At 39.0% G+C, this 19,938-nt stretch overlaps 2 protein-coding genes across 2 annotated transcripts; one reads left to right on the plus strand and one right to left on the minus strand.

Annotated features, from left to right (window-relative positions):
- Positions 1-257: 257 nt before the first annotated feature.
- Positions 258-8,856, minus strand: mcm3 (minichromosome maintenance complex component 3). Its single transcript, XM_040125790.1, has 17 exons — positions 8,605-8,856; positions 8,172-8,284; positions 7,216-7,424; positions 6,863-6,993; positions 6,484-6,722; positions 6,290-6,398; positions 6,029-6,182; positions 5,802-5,933; positions 5,404-5,612; positions 5,111-5,285; positions 4,885-5,011; positions 4,582-4,732; positions 3,388-3,528; positions 3,149-3,258; positions 2,954-3,027; positions 2,167-2,266; positions 258-1,115 (listed from the first exon to the last, which is right to left on the minus strand). The coding sequence occupies exons 1-17, from the start codon at positions 8,677-8,679 to the stop codon at positions 917-919; spliced, it is 2,448 nt and encodes an 815-aa protein (XP_039981724.1). The 5' UTR covers positions 8,680-8,856; the 3' UTR covers positions 258-916.
- A 3,520-nt stretch (positions 8,857-12,376) lies between these two features.
- paqr8 (progestin and adipoQ receptor family member VIII) lies at positions 12,377-13,300 on the plus strand. Its single transcript, XM_040126022.1, is given in 3 exon segments — positions 12,377-13,041; positions 13,043-13,266; positions 13,269-13,300. Coding segments are annotated over 3 exon segments (921 nt in total).
- Positions 13,301-19,938: the final 6,638 nt, after the last annotated feature.

Below are 19,938 nucleotides of genomic sequence, written 5' to 3' on the forward strand. Positions count from 1 at the left end.
AAATATTTGACTCAGGGTAAGCTTGTTCAATTTACAAAGGAGAAGTGTGATAATGATGGTGGAATCGGAACAGCGATGTCCAAACCAGTCAAGACATGTTCAACTCTGAGTTACCTTCCTCCCACACAAAATGAGGTCTGGATTCATTGGGGATTCCAAATAAAATGTTTCTTATAAACAAACCAGTAAACTTGCAGGAAGAGGTTTAATCACTTGACTCTTTGTTGACCATTTTTCCAACTAAGTTTACTGTCAAAAAAAAAAAAAAAAAAATTACATAAAATACAGCCAGGGTCGGTTTCCAGCAAAACCTGGGAGATAACAGAACAAATTCACCAGCATTAGGCAAACAGTGATTTCCACCGCATGTATAGTATGTAGGTACTTTACATATGAAGTAACATGCTGTATCATAGCACTTTCAATTCATTTAAGAATCTAAGCCATTTCCAAAGCATGACATTTTATTTAATACACAACTAGTTAATGAAGAATTTCAAAACTTGTCTTCAACTATATACAAACTCAGACAACAGAAGTATTGGTAAAACTACTTATTAATGTCCCCATTATGCCGCAATAATGCACAAGACACTGCTAAAACTGTACATGCACTGGGCAGCAATACCCTTCTACCTTTATCCTATGAACTGAAATTTTCATTAATTACACTAACAGTAATCTGTTGATACATGGTAATAAAGACATTACAAAGTAACACTGCCTGAAAAGAAACAGGCACATATGTGAATAGACTTGATGCTTTTGCACTACATTTTAGACTGCATTTTAAGAAATGGAATGAAAAACAGCATGAAAACAAATGAGATGTCTAATATCAGGTGAAACAAATGTAGTTTGATATAAAATCACTCTCTCTTTCAAAGTGCATGTAATCGATTTCAGAAACAGTCCCTCAGATAAGGAAGATGATGTCATCAGCCACCATGACCTGGTTGTCGTCCTGCATGCGAGCCAAAGCGTTACGAACCGCAGGCTCTGTGAACCGATTCTGGGACTCCTTGTTGATGTTGTCCATCAGTGTCTTCATCTTCACAGACTGGGCGTGAGCAGACTGGAACACCGCAAACAGGGAGGACTTGAATTCTTTCAGTCTAGTGAAAAAAACAAAAACAAAAAAAACAAAAAACAACATTTGGGCTGATAACTTTTTACAGCACATACATAACATACAGGGTGTAATTTGCTCAAAGGCAATCACAGTAATTTTACCAATACAATTTACCTATAAATTTGACAGATCTATTTAAGTCAGACTCACCTTCATTCAAAAATTCAATTAACCCAGGTCTAGCCCTTGTGATGAATTGGGCGTTGTGCAACCATGAAAATCTTGATCAACTAAATCACCTCTACTCTTCAATCAATTGATTGGTCACGGAGAAAAAAAATTACACATTATCTCTGGATTAAGTAAATCGGCTACAGTAAACTGAGTGAGTTCTACCTGGTAGCCTTCTTAGCCTAAATGTATTATAAATGAACATAAATAGCTAGTATTTGCAGCATATTAAATAACTATTTTATACTGAAATGACGACAGACTCAGAACTGACCAGCATGTAGCTGCCCATATTCATATGATTTTTGAAAATAGAACTATATCGACTGGTAAACCCAGCACAACAACAATTGACAAATATATACTCAAAGCCTCAAGCGTTAAAGACGAAAGGCGATGGAGCATCCTAATGCAGACAAGTTAGTCTACTGTTTTTAAATGATATCCCATGATGGTTGTTGAGCTGTGATATGCAAGCTACTTTTTTGCAAAGTTTACACTTGACTTTTTCATCAGCCGTTTTAACAAAATGCAGCCACATTGACGACCTCTTTGACATGGTGTCAGTTAGTTTGGAGCAGATGTTCCGACATTCTTAATGTTCAGTAAATCTTAAATAATTTAGACCTAGCAGTCTCCATTAGGTGTAGTGAGTTCAAAGTTGTGAAAATGGGGGCGGGGTGATTTCTACTAATGAAAGTAACACTGGCGATTTGGTTGGACAAGAGCATATCAACCAACCAATCGACCGGGAGACTACAGCCCTATTAATTAATTAGTTCTAACTGACATCAACTACACAACGGACTGAGCATCATTTATTACCTACATTATTGAAATTCTGGCAGGAATCAGTCACCCACCTTTCTGCAGAGAGCTCAGAGTCGGCAACCTGTGATGTGGCATCCATGGGCTCCTCCTCATCTTGCTGTGACTTCGCTGGTTTAGGGGTTCCAGCCTGAACTAGAAAGCATTTTGAACAATGCGAGAACTCCATTATAGATAATCATAATAAACCTGTATGTGATAATGACGTACAGGATGTAAAGCCCCTTTAAACTTAAAATCTTGAGTATTTCTCAATAATACTAAATACACTTGTAAAACGCATTTTAATGTTGTACCTGGTCGAGGTTCAGCTCATTTTAACAACTTTTAAAATACTGTTAGGCAGGTTAATCTGTCACAATTTGCTGACCATATGTTTTGAATGTAAAATCTTAATCTGCAAAAGTAACTAGTAACTAAAGCTTGCAAATAAATGTAGTGGAGTAAAAAGTACAATATTCTCTTTGAAATGTAGTGGCGTAAAAGTACAAAGTAGCATAAAATGGAAATACTCAAGTACAAGTACCTCAAAATCATACTTAAAGTACAGTACCAGAGTAAATGCTCTTACTTTCCACCACTTATTTTCAGAATAAGTTGGGCCATACTTTTGCATGCGAGTTATACCTTAAACAGTCAATGACAGCTTTTAATTAAATGCCTCTTTAAAAAAAATACAATAAAAATTGTCAAAAAACTGCCCCCTTGGGGAAAAGTTATCGTCCTTGACTGAAAATGAGTTTTCAGTTGTGTCTGGAATTAGTCATTCAGAATGGGAAAGCAGACTACAGCAGTGTGAGTAATAAAAATTGTGATGATTACTCTCAGGGACATCCTGCTCTTCACTGAAGTCATATGGGCTGTAAGGCTCGCTGCCCTGAGAACCACGGCACCCCCTGCAGGACACAGAGAACAATATCAATGATGACTGACAGCAGAAATAAGGGAGGAAGGAAAGCCAGAAAATAGGAATCCATGCACAGAGAGAAATGGACACTGTAGCTGTGTTTCCTTGACCTCTTCCTCAGAGGTCTCTGTGAACGCTGAGTGGACGTATCCTCATCCTGTTCCTCCTCTGAACCAGAATCCCGCTCCTGTCTCAAACGTTTCTTCTCCTTCTCCAGAACCTGTACAGAAAAGTACACAACCCAGACAAGAGTTTATAGACATGTTACTGAAATCTTCAGTCCCATTTTGCTCTGCTGTGTTCACAAATCCTGTCAACCCATTGTTAAGAACTGAAGAGCATTACACACTTTTTTAAAGTAGGCAAACTGGACGAGCTCCACGGCCACCTCTGAGTCTTCCAGCTCCACAGCTTTGCTCATGCGGGCCTTGGCGTGTGCTGTGGACAGACGGATCAGAGTCTCCAGTGTTCGGGCTGTCACTGGAGAGGTCTGAGGAGGAGAGGGAACAAAATAAGAGCAACTTCATACATCCAAACAAATCAGGTGGTACTAGTTGTGCATCTTTATATTATCTGCATGGATGTTACACTGACTCTTATAATTAAGCTGTCACAGGTTGCATGACTTTAAAATAAAAGGCAAAATGAAAACATAACTACAAATGGTGGCCTGTCATGAACACTGCTACACCTTTTTGAATTTAACTAAGTGGATGAAGTAGTATATATTTGACCAAGTTTAAACTATCCACACTGTTGCTAGAAACTGATTTTATCAGCATTTTAGGACAGAGAGCAGTCATTTTGACATGTCATAACAGGAAAAGCACAGGTGTAATTGATAACTTTAATTCTTCATTACATTCATTTGGGACAGTTTCAGGGTCCTGCAGTACTAGAGGATACTACTGGATGGATACTGGCTCACTGGAACACAGGAACTGAGCATTGTTAATGTTATTAGTAACACCTGTGCTTCTAGTGCTATGACAAGTCCAAGTGTCTGCCATTACAAAGACAAAACCTTTGGAAAAGATACAGAAATTATGTGTGCCGATATGTTATATTGCCTCTTTGAAGTGCCACTGCCAATAGTGAGAGGAGTATTCTTAATTTTGTTACTTTCCAGTGTGAACACATTACTAAAAACCTTAGAATTAGTATATAAATTATTATAAAATTGTGGGACGCTCACACAAGTGCTTCCAATAAAGCAGCTAAATGGATTTCAGCTATCATTCATTTTATTATTCACACCTGTGCATTTCCAGCTGTGATGAGTCAAAATATCTTATGAAAAAGAATGACTTAAGTGAAAACAAAAGATGTGTTGTGCCACCTTACCATGTGCAACAAAACTAACAGGAGAGTGGGGGAGATGTTAGTTACAGCTAAATACAAATAAAAGGGATGTACTTTAATATTTATGAACTTAATAGTCCTGAAGAAAAATTAATAATCAGTAACATACATCTGTTGTGTGTACTGTATATTCAGTAAGCTCTGGTGTACATATAAAGGGTGTGAGCTTGCTCTTGCTTACCCTCGCGATATCAGCAGCCACCTGCTCCTGGCTCCTCAGCCTCGAGTACTCCTCTGCAATGTGACTGGCTGCCTCAGCTGTCAGCACAGGTGTCACAGCCTTGGCAATGTGGATGTACTTCCTCATGAACTCCTTACTGACGATCTTATCCCTGAAACAAAGGAAACATTATTTGAACCTTTTCACACAAATGTTTACTTTTCACACAAGATTATGACTTCTACAGTGGAAAAAAGTTGTCAAAAGTTAAAGGTTTGATTATGATGTTTCTCTCCCATGCCAGGAAAGATAATGTGTGCATACTTCTTTCTCTTGCTTCCATGCAATAGGTTGTTGTGTTTCTCATAGATCTGCAGCTCCTCATGCTCCTCTGCTACTGCATCTGGGTCCTCTGTAGCAAGGACATCTACTGTCCCACCCAGAGCCATGGCTAAACAGCAAACCAAGGAAATGCATAATTTTATATATTTTTAAACAAATACTAACTTTTACACAGAATACTGTTTTAAGAACCCCTGATTCACAGTACCTGCTCCCTCCTGCTCGTGGGGGTCACGGTAGCGGTGCATCCTGAGCACATGGTCCGAGATCTCTCTGTCCTGCTCAGGGTCCATCTGATCCAGCATGATGAAGAGGAGGTCGAAACGTGACAGCAGGGAGTCCTGGAGGCCAATGTTCTCCATAGGAGTTTTATACTGGTCATACTGCACAGAAGATGGCAGAAGAATTTTATGAAGAAAAAAAACAAAAAACAAGAAACAAAACAAAAACAAAATGTCAGCTGAATACATGTATGTGGTTTTTATTCAAAGAGTTGCTCACCCTGCCGTAGACAGGGTTGGCAGCTGCCAGCACAGAGCAGCGAGCATTGAGGCGAGCATGGATCCCTGCCTTGGCGATGGTGACGCGGCCCTGCTCCATCACCTCGTGGATGGCTGTGCGGTCCATGTCGGACATCTTGTCGAACTCATCGATGCACACCACACCACGGTCAGCCAGCACCATGGCGCCTGCCTCCAGCCGGCGTTCACCTAATATATTATTGTATTGTATTGTGTTTGTTTGTTTTCACTAGTTCTGATTGGAACAAAAAATGAAGACTTGAGATCTAAAGAATTGAGATCTACAGGAAATGGCCGGAAATGTGAAGATCTACGTTTGTGTACCGCTGTTTTCATGCACTGCGGATGCATTTGTGTATTTATTAGTGTGTGTCATACCCGTCTCCTGGTCAGTGGTAACAGCAGCAGTCAGACCCACACCAGAGGAGCCTCGTCCAGTGGTGGGGATGGCTCTGGGTGCTGTGTGAAGCACATAACGTAGCAGCTGGGACTTGGCTACTGATGGATCACCTGGAAAAAAGACAAATGCATGATGAAATATTAGTCTGATAATAAATTCAACTTCCCTGGCTGAATGAGAACATTAGCAGGAAATGCTCTGGTACCAATGAGCAGGATGTTAATGTCTCCTCTGATGCGTGAGCCATTTTCCAGCACCTTCTCCACACCACCTAGCAGCATGCAGAGGATGGCCTTCTTGATGTACTCGTGTCCGTGGATACTTGGAGCTAGGGAGTGAGCCAGCTGATCAAACACATCCTGAGTGAAAACGGAAGAGATTTAATTTTCTCATTTAGTTAAATTATTGATTTTTGTAAAATAGGAAAAGCTGAGCACATGCAGGGTGACAGAGCATGAAGTCTTACTATGGAGCGGGTCTGGCTGAAATTTCGGATTTTGGCCACATCATCAGCAGAGAAGTAGGGGGACACCTCCTTGCTCATTTGTTTGACGTGGCAGGCTATCATGATAGTCCTGAGGAGTAAAGGTTAGCGAAATTAATAAAGCAGGCAGATAATTTCAGCAGCTACAGCATTTAATATATGAGCTCCCATCTCACCTGAATGTGCCGGATGTGAATCCTCCCTTCTTTCCAGGCAGACAGCGGTATGTTCCAATAACCTGCACTCTGTCCCCTGGTTTTACCACATCCACCAGGTCGGTGTCCAAGATGATGTCCACAGATCGAGGAAGCTGGCCAGCAGGCGCTTTTTCTGGCATCTCCTGCACTGTGATGGTCTGGTGGTCTTTGTAGATGGACAAACCAAACTCTGTCTCCAGAGGGTTGTTCTCCTCATCCTGTTAGGTGAGATAGTAACAATGTGAGTAAGGTTCTTGTGACTTCTTAATATGTTGTTCTAAATACCTTTGCTTCTGAGTAATAACATATGAATACCTGAAATGAAAAAGAAGATCAGACCTCCTGTCTGCATAGTTACCTTGGTTGGGTAGATGGCACTAGAAGGGAAAGCATCCAGGGAGGTCATGTCTGTGTACTTCCTCTCCATCATCTTCTTGGTGGCTGGGCAGTAGTGGATACTGCGCACCACTTTGGGCCGTACCAGAGAACCTGAAATAGAATGGGAAAGGAGGAAATGAGTCCAAGAATGTCATTATACAAGTATTATCAGCTCTTCCTAAAATTGCACCAAGTGGGGATAGCAAATAAATGTGTTTACTTGCTCTTCCAAAACGAATCACTACATTACAAAAAATTAAGATAAAGTACTTATCAGAGGCTAGTGGTGATCAGTAGTTCCCAAAAGTGGAGGAAAACCAATAATAAACTTACACTTTGTGATGATGCCCTCCACACAAACCATGCAGCCCAGCAGTCGGGAGGTCAGGGTACGAGGGGTGACATGCTTGGAACCGAAGCTGCCCTCCAGGCCGATGAAGAACTCCTCGTGCTGCTTGGCATAGGTGGCATCCACCGAGGCCACCACATCTTTCAATGCCCGCTGGAACGCAAGTAGCTCCTCAAAGGCATTGTTCATCAGTCTGGCAGGGACAATGAACATTTGGGTCAAAGACTTAATTATGGATTTTATTACTCTAGGTGAAGAGTTCTTTTTTGTTGAGATATAGGGGAATAACACACCAAAACACTGAAAGTCATTATCGGGTGGTTCCATCGGTCCAGATGTGTATTTGGGGCCTCTATAGCATGCTTTAGAACATTATTTACTTTATGTATTCAGTTAAACTAAACCACTGTCAGATTAAACATGTTTCAATCCCAAACGTCCATACTTAATCTGGATTTTAACTTTTTACACTCAAAGTGAAACTATTATTTTTAGCTGAATGTCCCAAACTGACTTCAGCAATCTCAGTTACACACCAATTAGCTAACGATAGCCACCATTAATACTGGTAAAACCAGACCAAGCAAGGCTGTGGCAGTAAAGCTAAGTGTGTTGACTAGAGAAGGGATGTACTTTAATATTTATGAACTTATGTTTAAATTTGTTTAAAGGACAAATGTGTTATATTTGTTTATGGACAAATATGTTATCACCGGTTCAAAAGTTACATATGGTCCGGTGTTAATTTGTAAACCTTGGGCAGTGTTCAATAGACAGTTATTCAATGCAAGAAATTATAACGTGTGAGAGGACTGAAACTAATCAATATATGGAGCCATAAGTGCTCAAATCACCTCTTTGTGTAAGTTGCTTGACTTATCAAGACCTGGAAATCACACATATCAGTTCCCATGCATACACACAGGGTTTCCTTACTCACTTTGCAGCCCGGGCCTCGTTGCGTCTCCTCAGATCGTTAACGTTGACCACAAGCCGAGCTTTATTCTCGCTTATCATGTCCCGGACTTTGCTTTGGTAAATCCCCTGGTCTTGCTGCAGGTAAGTCAGGATAACAGGCACACTGTTGATGTTTGTTTATTTTAAGACATACTTTTTTGATAATGATTTCACTAAGCTTCAGAAGAAAAAAATGGGTAATATTAAGGCAAACTGAACACAATTAGCCCGACTCAAACAAACGTTTGCACCAAACTTAATAGTAACGTGTAGAATTTTGCAAACTGATGTCATTTAACTGCCAACAGCGATATTTCTTGCAAGCTAATCGAATTAAGGTTTCTTTTGTTGTGACCGCATGGTTACTCATTTAATCCCTTCAACAAAGTGTTTAACCGGACAAAAGTCAGACTTACATCATCGTCCAGAAAGTCCAGATAATCTCTCTGAGCCTCCCTCATCTCCCGGTCATCTACGACATCGGTTGCCATTATGTGTGATTATTTATTACACTTAACAAATATTTTAATATTACACAGAGCTTGATACGATGTATGTTCCCCTGGCGTTAAAAGACACATCTGATGAGTTTTCGCGCGACTGCGTGCCGGGTGCAAGTAAAGCGTATGATGCGATTGGTCAACTCGACACGCACTCCTTTACATAGTTGGCGGGTAAACGTGCAACTGTCCAATAGAATCTTCAGTGTCAGCATATGACCCCGCCACCTTCAAGAACTCCCGCTAAAATAAAGCAGGAAGAGGCGGGCTGTTAAAAAAAGGAGGAAGCCTTTTTTTAACAGCTACTAGTAGGAGCCTACTAAATAAACATTTGTCCATTTGTCCAGGAGACGATGACATAAACAGGAACTTTTTTAATAACGCTACATACTGCATGTTAACGATGCTATCTCCAAAATCCTACCAAAACCAATAGCGCCCATAGGAACAACACACATTTAAACCAATAGAGACCAGTCATCAACCATACATGTCAATTCAGAACTCTCCTGGGCATCTATATTGATATATATATCAATCTGCCAGAGCTAAATTTCTTAAGGTGTAAACTATAATACATTTCAAATAATGCCTACATAGTAAACTACACTCAGTAGCCAGTTGATTTGGTACACCTAGCTAAAATGTAGTGTAGCCTAAATCCTGTAGTAAATCCTACTTTCATGAAGGTGAACTGTATTGCATACTACTACTACTATTACTACCACAACTAATAATAATAAAAATAATAATAATAATAATAATAATAATAATAATAATAATAGTAAACTTCATTTATATAGCATTTTTCAATACAGAGTTACAAAGTGCCTTAAAATGAAAGCAATAACAGCAAGCAAAATGAATAAAATTGCAACTAAATACAAAATCCCAATGAATAAACACCAAGAATCTTATAAACAATTCACTGAAAAGCAGTTCTAAAAGGATTGGTTATACAAAGAGGTGTTTCCGTTATTTAGCCTACCCTCATTGATATAAATAGGGTGGACAAAACATTATAATCTTAATGAAGGAAGGATTTATTGCAGGACTGTTGTATTAGACTGCATTAGCTATGTGTACCTAATAGACTAGAAACTATAAAATAAAATAAAATACAATAAAAATAATAACATCCTGCATCAATGTACTGGTGTGCTCCTACATTTTTTAGTAAATTATTTTTTTAAAGAAAGACTATCCTAAGACACATGTGGATTTGATTTAACCTGCTTTATTCCCATCTGATTATTTTGTGGCCAGGGAATATTTGCTTAAAAAGCAAAAAGGCAATATCACACTCTTCATTGTAGGTTTAAAAAAGCCTAAATTTTAAACTGACACTTGCCAACAATGTGTTTTCATATTTTACATTAATCATCAACTAAAAAGCCACAAAACCAGTAGCCTCTGCATAATTTCTATCGAAATTTCAACCGATTAACCATTCTGACCTCTTTCAATAATAATTTCCATACAGAAATAATTCTCTCAAAAATTTCCAGAAATTAATTTAAGGGAATATATTGATTCAGTTTTATAATGAGTCACGCGGAATAACAAGATTTCAGTGTATTCTGGAATGATTTGGGGTTGCTTTTTCTCATTTTCACTATATGACTATCTCAATAAATAGTGAACAAATTTTGAATTGTTGTTATGTGGTTAAGAGCATTGCTGAGCAAAAAACCTAGACCATCTAGGTTTGAACATTAATGCAGTGTATAGTACCGGACAGTAGATGGAGACACACATGCAAAATTTAACATGTTTCCTTTTTTTCCAAGTGTATCATTGTCTTTATGGTTTTACCATAATGTCATATATACCAAAGAATTTTGGTAATTATAAACAATGCAACAATTCACTCCTCCAAGATTTTATTAAAAGGTAAATAATATCACTATAACCGTAAACCCAAACTTAATATTGAATGTCGCTGTCACAGAACAAGCACCAATCAATGTCTATTTTAAGAATATACTGCATTATTTTGATACTGATCTTGGCCGATATTAACTACACTTTGGGGCGTTTCTGGTCTTTTAACTCACCCACACTTCCAGCTCTACAGGCTTTCAATTAAGCCATGTTGTTACCCTTTTCTTCTCTGCAGCCTCCGAAATACAGCTTTACCTCAACATGTTATAGTTGCAAGCAGTAAGCATGTGCACTTTCTAATGATGGAAAGCCTGTAGTGTAGCGAGACTTTTTTTTCCCCCTTCCTGCAGAGACGTGTGACACCAGAGGGAAACAGGTGTTCTGTTGAAGGAGGTGAGATGATGTTTCTTCTTTGATATCACACTAACAGAAATCACAGTTATATGTTATAGTATGTTAGTTTGGACACGCCTCATTTTAAGTATCTTGGTCATTTCTACGATGTTTGCAAATTAAAATTTTTATTTTAGACATTTTGTTGACATGTAATAAGATGTGACAGTATTCATATAGTTTTTCGTTTCTAAGACGAAATAAATTAACGGAAAAGAGCATTTTATTTATTTGTATAATTGCTTTGTGGGCTAAAAATGCAAATGCAGCCGGTTCTCTTGGACAAACTTGCAAGGAGGACTGTACGATTGCATTAAACCCATAGACGAAGCTTTTCACCTTGTTGTGTAAGATCACTGTGACTTGGAGGATTTAAATAGGTGCACGTATTCAGGGTCCGAGGATTGGTCTGGGGATAGTGCTTTTTTTGTCAACAAAAGAGGGGGGAAATTATTAGGGCGCACCTTTTAGGAGGGCATACATACAGTAGCTGATGTGAAAAGCAGTCTATCTTCAGATGGGTGACTTTTTATCTTGTTGCTTCCATAGGTGCTCATTTACCTTGGTGACAACTTTACTTAACATTCTTCTGTGTGTGTGTGTGTGTGTGTGTGTGTGTGTGTGTGTGTGTGTGTGTGTGTGTGTGTGTGTGTGTGTGTGTGTGTGTGTGTGTGTGTGTGTCATAGGAGGAGCTTGATGGTTACAGGTTAGACTACATACCTGCATGACTCATGGGGAAGAATGGCTGCCTATTGTAATGCATGCTCTTGTGTTTTGTGAATTTGTTGTTTTATTACTGTGTCGATGCTGGACTAAGTTTTTAATTGTTATGTGCCAAGAAACTGTAGATGAAAATTAGTTTAAAATAATTCACTCTGGGCCAACATCCTATACACGTATTACATTACAGACAAACACCAAGAGAATTGCAGCTGCAGTAATTGCTGCATGGCTCACAAAAGCAGTCCTTATTTATTAATCTGTCTATAGAAATGTCACAATGTTTCTGGCTTCTTCTGTGGAGCTTTGACTTTCTTCCCCATTTTTAATCTGCTCATCTCATATTCAGCTCAGACTTCACTTTCTTTTTTCTCGTTTATTCTATTTCCACCTTCATACCTCCGATTCACTGTGCAGATTGATGCATCCTACAAACAACTTGAAAACATCTTAGATGTTTGCTTTTTGGCATCACATCAAAGCAGAGCATAGGTTATGAGCTGTTATAAGGGCTTTCTTAATAAATCCCCATGCATTAATATTGCACTATTCACTGAATTGCATGTAACAATCTCTCCTATAAAAAGAGCTGCTGCATTAATTCACTGTTTCCTTTTTCAGTTTTGTCTTTAGCAGTCCTCTTCTATCTGTATTCCATCTCCTCCTTCTCTCCCACGTCCATCACTCAGCTATGTCTGGCGACATTCTGCAACACTTCAGCGCCTTGACCTTGAACATCAAGCACCTCAGCCGCCTCCCTCGCTTGTCAGACCTAATACCTTCCTCCCTGCTGCCGCCCAGCCCCAACGTTATCACCTTCAAGGTCCCCAGCCTGTTCCGAGAACCCTACATCCTATCAGGATACTGTCCCATCCAACAGGATCGGTTCTGCTACCTCCTGAGCCTCTTCCAGAGACACAATGAATCCCTGAACGTGTGGATTCATTTGCTTGCAGGTCCTGTTCTGCTGCTCCGCTGGTGGGCCAACATAGGCGCCCTGGGGTACACCTTGGACCTGGCATCCCTACCTCTGAGCCTATCCTTGGTGTCTTCTTTCCCCTATCTGTTCTTTAGTGTGGCAGCTCACAACTTCCAGTCTCACTCTATACAATCACACTACTTCTTCTTCATGGACTATGTGGGTGTAGCTGTGTATCAGTATGGTTGCTAAATTGGACATTATTTCTACACATCATTGCCAGCAGGGAGGGAAAGCTGCATAGGGCTGTTGTTTCTGCCTGGAGCTACCTTCTTTGGATGGCTCTCCTGTGCTGGCTGCTGTTACGCTAAGGCCAGGTAGAGGCAGCCATATCCACTGCGGTGTAAGATCTGCCAGCTAATGCCTACCACCCTAGCTCCTGCTGGACATTAGCCCGGTAGCCTACCGCCTGTTCACCGTCTCCTGGACACAAGAGCCCTCACTGCCCTTCCATGTCATCCAGATTGCTTCCTTCTTGCTGTCTGCCCTCTTCTTCTCCTGTTCCATCCCTGAGCGCTTCTTCCCAGGCCACTGTGACTTTGTGGGCCCGGGTCACCTGATCATCTACCTGTTTCTGTCCCTGTGTACCATGTTCCATCTGGAAACCAGGACCAATCCAGGCAGAATAGGATTTAATTTCTGATTCAGTGAAAAAATAGTTGACACAGTGGACTCCATAGTTTGTTAACTATGGCTTAGTAAAGTTTTCCACAGTGATTCATCCTCCCATTTAATTGCTGCTTAGGAGAATGCTGTTTAAGGATATTAGTCTGAAACATACCAGGAATAAACCTAGAATTGTCTAAATGTATATCTGTTCATATTTTTTGAATAGATAAGGATAATAAATATAATGTCAGTGTCTAAGAGAGGATGTATTTTCAAGCTATTTTTCTTCAATCTGTTAAAGAAAACAAGCAATTGCTATTTCAGAATTAGTTTACTGTGCAGTTTTGGACATACTGCTACTGGAAACCTGCTTTTTGAGTCTAACAATATTTAAAATTCTTGTTTGCCACAAAAGCGCTCTGCTGTCCAAGGTGAGTGACCAGTGTCAGCATTGAAAGACAGAGTGAAAGGGCAACTCTGGATAATGCTATTCACTGAAGTGGACTAGCCAAATAGTGGGATTTAGGTGCACAAAGAGGTTAGTTTAATTCTGAGGCAGGGGGAATTAATCTTCAGAATTGTGGTGTAAAAGTGTAGAGATGTGGTTTTACAAAGGGTTATGTGCTAGACAATGTCTTGGCCAGGTGCAGTGATTGCCTGGAGCTTTATTGTACCTTGAAGTATCCAGACAACCAGTGTTAATTAGTGAATATATTTTGTGTTTGTCTTGCATTATTTATGTTGATTCGACTGTTGGCCCACTTGTGTAGTCTGTATTTATTCACCTCAAACAGTGACTGTACTGAATGAAGATGTTAGCTGTAAGTCAGCTGGCAACATATTCACTGAATATGTCTGGTAGTATGTCTGGTATTGTGTTTGTTTTTAGCTGTTTCTGTTATTTTTTCTCCACTCTCGCTCCTTTTTGCTCTTGTCTCTGTTTATAAAGTAGATTCATAAAGCCCCAGGAAGTGCAGATTTTACGCTCAGGGACTTCTTCGTCTCAATTTTTTCTTGTTCACTCACGTCTTTCCATTGACTTTGAATGCAATCACACTCACTGCATCTAAAATTTGCCTTTTGTTCTTTCTGAATACACTTTTTTTTAACATTTGGACAGAGCTTATGCTAAACTAACGGGCTGCTGGCTGTAGTATCATATTTACCATACGAATATGAGAGCGGTATAAAACTTCTCATTCAACTCGCAGAAAGAAAGCAAATAAGTGTATTGCCCAAACTGTCAAACTACTTATTAAATTTTAACCGAAGAGGAAATGCCCTCAAATATTTAATTGAATAATGAAATGTCAGGACAGAAGAGTTAAAAATATTGTATTTTGGAGAGGCTATCAGAAAATGTGTTGTAGTCAGTTGTTTGAAAGAATAAGAATTTTAAAAATGTGGGCCCAGCAGTGTGTTAGTGAACCCTGTGGTAGCATTGTTAGATTAAGTATTAGCCAGTATTTTTGACTAACTGTGCATTCCAACATTTGTGGAACCAACAGGCATGTCAGGTGCTGAGGTGCTCAGGTTTGGATGTAATTTAGTGATGATAAAAAAAACAAAACGTGTTAGCACCTCCTTCATAGCAAACAGGACGCCTTTGAACAGTCCCTCCCTAAGTCACCTGTCTGCTGTGAGCCACATAAACCAAAGGCAGTTGAATGACTGACAGCAGTTGGTGACAGACCTACAGCGGAGTCAGAACAGCATCCAACGTAAGTTATAAACCCAGTTTTTATTTTTATTTTTTCATTTTTCATTTTTATTTTTGTTTGTTGTATTGTGTATCATTATGGTTCTTCTTGACGAATCTGTTTATCTGAAAAGTGCTCGATTTAAATATGAGATGCTGTATCTTTACAAGACATCAAGGTGACATTTATTTTAAAAATTACACATAGCTTATAAAACGGTCCACTTCGGTTGCTCATGAATTTTGCTTTGACAGTGTGTATAGTTTCTTGCTGGTTTTGCCATTCTTTACAGAGCAACAGGACAATGGCTCCAGTAGGGATGGTTGACATGTTGGGTTGGTTTTCATCCCCAGAGGTGGGCATCTTCTCCCTTTTCATCTTCCTCATCCTCAGCATTACTCTCCTTGCCTTTTGTGCCAAGTGTCACAGGTGAGGGAAATGTGATGATAAAGAGTGACACTACTTTGATTATATTTGTGTCAAGTCATGTCTGGTTTCCCCCAGTAAAATATAAGCTGCCTTTAACTGTTTCCACTCCTAAAGGTTGTCACTCAAAGGGATTTAAAGGAATTAAGAATAGTATCCCCTAATGTATGAGTAATCATGACCAACGCTGCCACCCAGTATAAAACAAGTGTTTTTCCGTTTAGAGTGGCTGCTCACAATACGTTGACTGATTAATTTTTCTGTCCACCAACTTGTCAGGCTTTCATTCCTATTCATCAATTTCCAGCAGCACAGAACAGAGACTTGTTTAACTGGATGTGTAGTTTTGGATGAAGGGTGTTGCCTGTTTGAGGAGGAGGCAGAAGTGTGCAGTCAAATATCATTGTAAGGAGGTAGTTAAGCCAAATGGGCTTGGCTTGGGCCATTAAGCTTCAATAACCCGATGGTCCAATGAGATCTTTATGTGTATGTGTCCATGCACGCTCCATCAAAGTTAAAATGGTTTAAAGCATCCTCAGCAGTAATTTTTAGGAAATCGTGGGCATAATGCTTGCAGTGTTGTTTCTTTATTTGATTATTTTTTAATTATTTAGTGGGGTATCTCAAAAAAGTGTAAATACATTTGAAAGAAAGCAAAGCCACAGACCAAGGAACAAGTGATTTATTTTAGTTTCCACACATCCTTAAGTGCACATTTGTTTGCACGCCCATTACTCTAGTTGTCACGCCAAACATACCAGTGCCAGTGACACAGAGGAACTGTAGGGTGAAACAACAGTCTTATCTTGTGCAGTCTGTTTGTGTACATTCCAAGGCTTGTTTGTTGCTCAGAGGAATGAAACTAGAATGGGACTGTAGTGATAGATAAGAATCATAACTCATAACTCTGAAGATTGTTTGTACATTCAAATGAGGCACTGGAGGCAATGAGTGTTGATTGAGTTAAGCAACAACCTATAAGCCTGATCAATTCAGCATGTTGTTTTATTGGAAATGCACCAGATAGAAATCCTGGTCAAGCCTCAAGTCTTGCCCAAGCAAATTCAAGTCTAGTCTCAAATCTTGACAAATCAAGTTCCAGATAAGTCACATCTTGTCAAGGCAAGTCCATGTTATCATAGGTCTTGTCAAAGCAAGTCCAAGTCTAGTCTCAAGGGCTTGAGGGCAAGTCTAAGTCAACTCTAAAGTCTTGGTAAAGAAAGTCCCAAGTCAAGTCTCAGTCGAGACAAGTCCAAGTCAAACCTCAAGTTTTACCAAAGGAAATTCAGGACAAGTCATAAGTCTTAGCAAGTAAATTTCGAATCAGTTGCAAATCGGTCATGCCTCTGACTGCTGTTATAATATATATAATATATATATTATAATGTTATAACATATTGTTATAACATTATAATCTTTGTCAGTTAATTTTAGGAAAACAATGAGACCAGCATATTCAAAACCCTTAACCTTGAGTCCAGCACTGTGGATGGTAAGAACTAAAATTTGACTTGAGCCTGAAATTACTTATATTTTACTAAGGACAGTATCGGCTTCCAGAGTCCTTCCCAAACGTCAACAGCAGTTGAATGAGAAATTCAGCCTAGGCTCAGCTGAACCAGTCAGGTCTACTCCAACGAATTTTAGGTATCAATATTGATTTACTGTATACTGCACTTGATTATTAAATGGTGCTGTGAAGCAGGACTGGAGAGTATGGAGGTCAGGATGATGACCACTGTAGACACAAAGACTTTTTGGATGGAGAACAGGGGACTGAACAGAGGGTCTAGTTAACTTGTGTGTAACCAGGTTGATAAAAACAACAAGTATACAAACTTGGAAAAGAGCCAAAGACAAAGCACGTGACACAAAGGCAGAGTTTTAAAGCTCTTGAGCCATAAATAGAATCTGCATATGTAAAAGGGACTGTAGACACCTCTGTCCCCATACACCCTGAGCATACACAGATATGGCATACCATCGTAACACCTGATAACCTCTCATTTTCTTTTTGTTATCCACAGGAACACTGGCAATGCATATGATGTGAGTGGAACAACGGTATGAGCTGCCTCTCTGTCTCATTTTCCTCTCTCTCTGTTTCCAGTTGTTTCCCTCCCTCTTTCTATCAGTTCTGTAATGCATCCGAGCCTTCAATATCTAAATGTAACACGTAGTATCTATTGCAGTTCATTAACTGCCAATTAGGAAATATACGAAAATATATTAGGCCATCAATAAAAAGAAAAAAAAATATGTTAGGCAAAAACTGAAAATTATAAAATAGACAAAAGTAACATAAACACTTGGTAATAGCATAAAACTATGAGACCAAATTATAAGGTCCTCCTATTAAATGCATTTTTTAGAAGTTACTTAAATGATATAATAGACATGGAAAGTCAGGTGTTCTTTTGTAGGTCTTCCCAAAGTTCAGGGGGTCCAAAAGCAAATACTTGCCCTTCCATTGTTTTTTATTGTAATTAATTCTTAAAATCTTAATAGATTCTGAAATAAATGTCAAAACAGTGTAATTAATGGGATCATTTGCTACCAAAATGAACACAGTGAAAAGTATGAAAATCCAAGCAGCAGCATATTACACATCCTGGAGATAAAGACAGACAAAACTAAGGGTAAAGGACCCTTGAAAAATCAGCAACCAATAACAGATTTGATTCTAGATAAAGAGAACAGAACTGCACTACCCTCATTAACATAATCTCCAAATGTGATTGTCAGAAATAACTGAACTTTTTACTAACTTGGGAGGTCTAAAAAAGATCTCAGATTTACAGTTATATAACTGGACGAAGTTTTCAGACATCTGAGAGAGAGGCCTGTATGCCTATCAATAACAAGTGACAGTTTGTACAGTAAGAATAGGACATTACCTAGTAGCAACCCCCTGTTTTTTGTCACTGTATTGTGGTCCATTGTGTCAAATACTGCACTGAGGTCTAGGTGGATTAAGACTGACCACTAATCCACATCACTAGGAAGAGATTATTGGCTATATTGTGAAGGGATGCTCATTTATGGTACCTGCAAATGTCTGATGGATTTAAGATGTTACAAATACAATATAACATGCTAAAACACTTTGGAAATTTTAATATGCTATACAATACGCTTTCAGTCAAGTATTAACTAACTCAGCTGATAGTACAAGTACAGAGGAACTCACAAGCAATGAGACAGTCAATATCAATTCAATCTAACAAGCATCCATGATACAACCACAGGCATGGAAGGAGAAAAGAGGAGGATCACAGCCAGTCTGCAATGAAAAAAAAACTGTTAACAATGTTGCTGAAAAGTTGTTTTTTTCCACTCTAGCTGCTGTTACTTTCCTGTTTTGTGGCAAAGAACCTTACTTTGAGAGTTTGATTGGCATTACTGCATACCACACATAAAGCAAGTCTTTCACCCTTGCATATTTGTAATATACCTTTAGCTCCAAGCAGCAGTGAGCATAAAAGTCTTAGTATGCTTCAAAGAAACTAAATCGTAAGACAATATGAAGGCAAAAGTATTTATATTTGTTCCAAATAACCACATTTCAAGGCGGGGGAGAAGTCTGCCGTCATAGATAGTTGCATACAGTACTTTCAGATATTTCTTGCTTAAGGACATTTATGGTGTTGCACTCTGATGTATGCCTTAAAGGTGAGTTAAGTTTTTGTATGATGAATACAAAAAAAGAGAGCTTGAAAGAGAAGTACAAACCGTATCTACTTTCTCAGTCAGATGGTGAAAAGTCCACTTCTAAGTAAAGTTACCTAGTTTTCAGTAAAAGAATGGACCAGTTACTGCTGTTCACATTTATTAAGATATTGCATTAGTGGTGTACTTGACATCAATAAATAATGAATTATAATCATGACATTCAGAAGTGGCATTATATCAGACTGACAAACCCTAATGCTAACAGCCGTGCACTGTAGCAGCATGAGCTAACATTTACGTTAGCTTCTCAAACTGACAGTTTCACAGCTTGACATCCTGGGGGTCTCAACTGAGGGCTTTTACAGTGATAAGCTTGAAACAATGATATGATACACTCAAAAGTTTAACTGGAAGATTTCGACAACCTCTCTTTGCCAGCTGTCTTGTCATTTACACTTGACATCTGCCAAACTATATGCTAGCTACCTGTCTGAAATTAATGGGAGGCATAAAAAAACACTTGCCTCTCTGTTGGTCTTTTATAAACTATAAAAATAAACTCCACTCCCACATTTTTCATCAGAAATGATACAGAATGATGATCTTCACTGACTATTTCCCTGGGGCTACAGTAGGGGCCAAAGTAGTTCAACAGTCAATCCACTGTAAAACAATAACATGTTGGACTGAGTTTGGGTTTGATTAAACAAGTAAGATATAATGTGCCAATTAGTGATCTTTAGTGGTGCTGGTACATGGATTTTGTTACCTTTGGTCAGAGCCAGGCTAGCTATTTCCAGTCTTTATGCTTATAGCTAAACTAACTAGCTGCTGGTGGTCTTCATATTTTTATCATATGAACATACA

This window comes from Xiphias gladius, chromosome 4 (genome assembly GCF_016859285.1).
Source record: "Xiphias gladius isolate SHS-SW01 ecotype Sanya breed wild chromosome 4, ASM1685928v1, whole genome shotgun sequence".
NCBI lineage: Eukaryota > Metazoa > Chordata > Actinopteri > Istiophoriformes > Xiphiidae > Xiphias > Xiphias gladius.

Coding starts and splice junctions, on each gene's coding strand:
- mcm3 (XM_040125790.1), bottom strand. CDS start 8,679: ATGGCAACCGATGTCGTAGATGACCGGGAGATGAGGGAGGCTCAGAGA. Junction 6,183..6,289: donor TCAGCCAGACCCGCTCCATA/GTAAGACTTCAT, acceptor GTTTTCACTCAG/GATGTGTTTGATCAGCTGGC. Junction 4,733..4,884: donor CATGGAAGCAAGAGAAAGAA/GTATGCACACAT, acceptor CCTTTGTTTCAG/GGATAAGATCGTCAGTAAGG.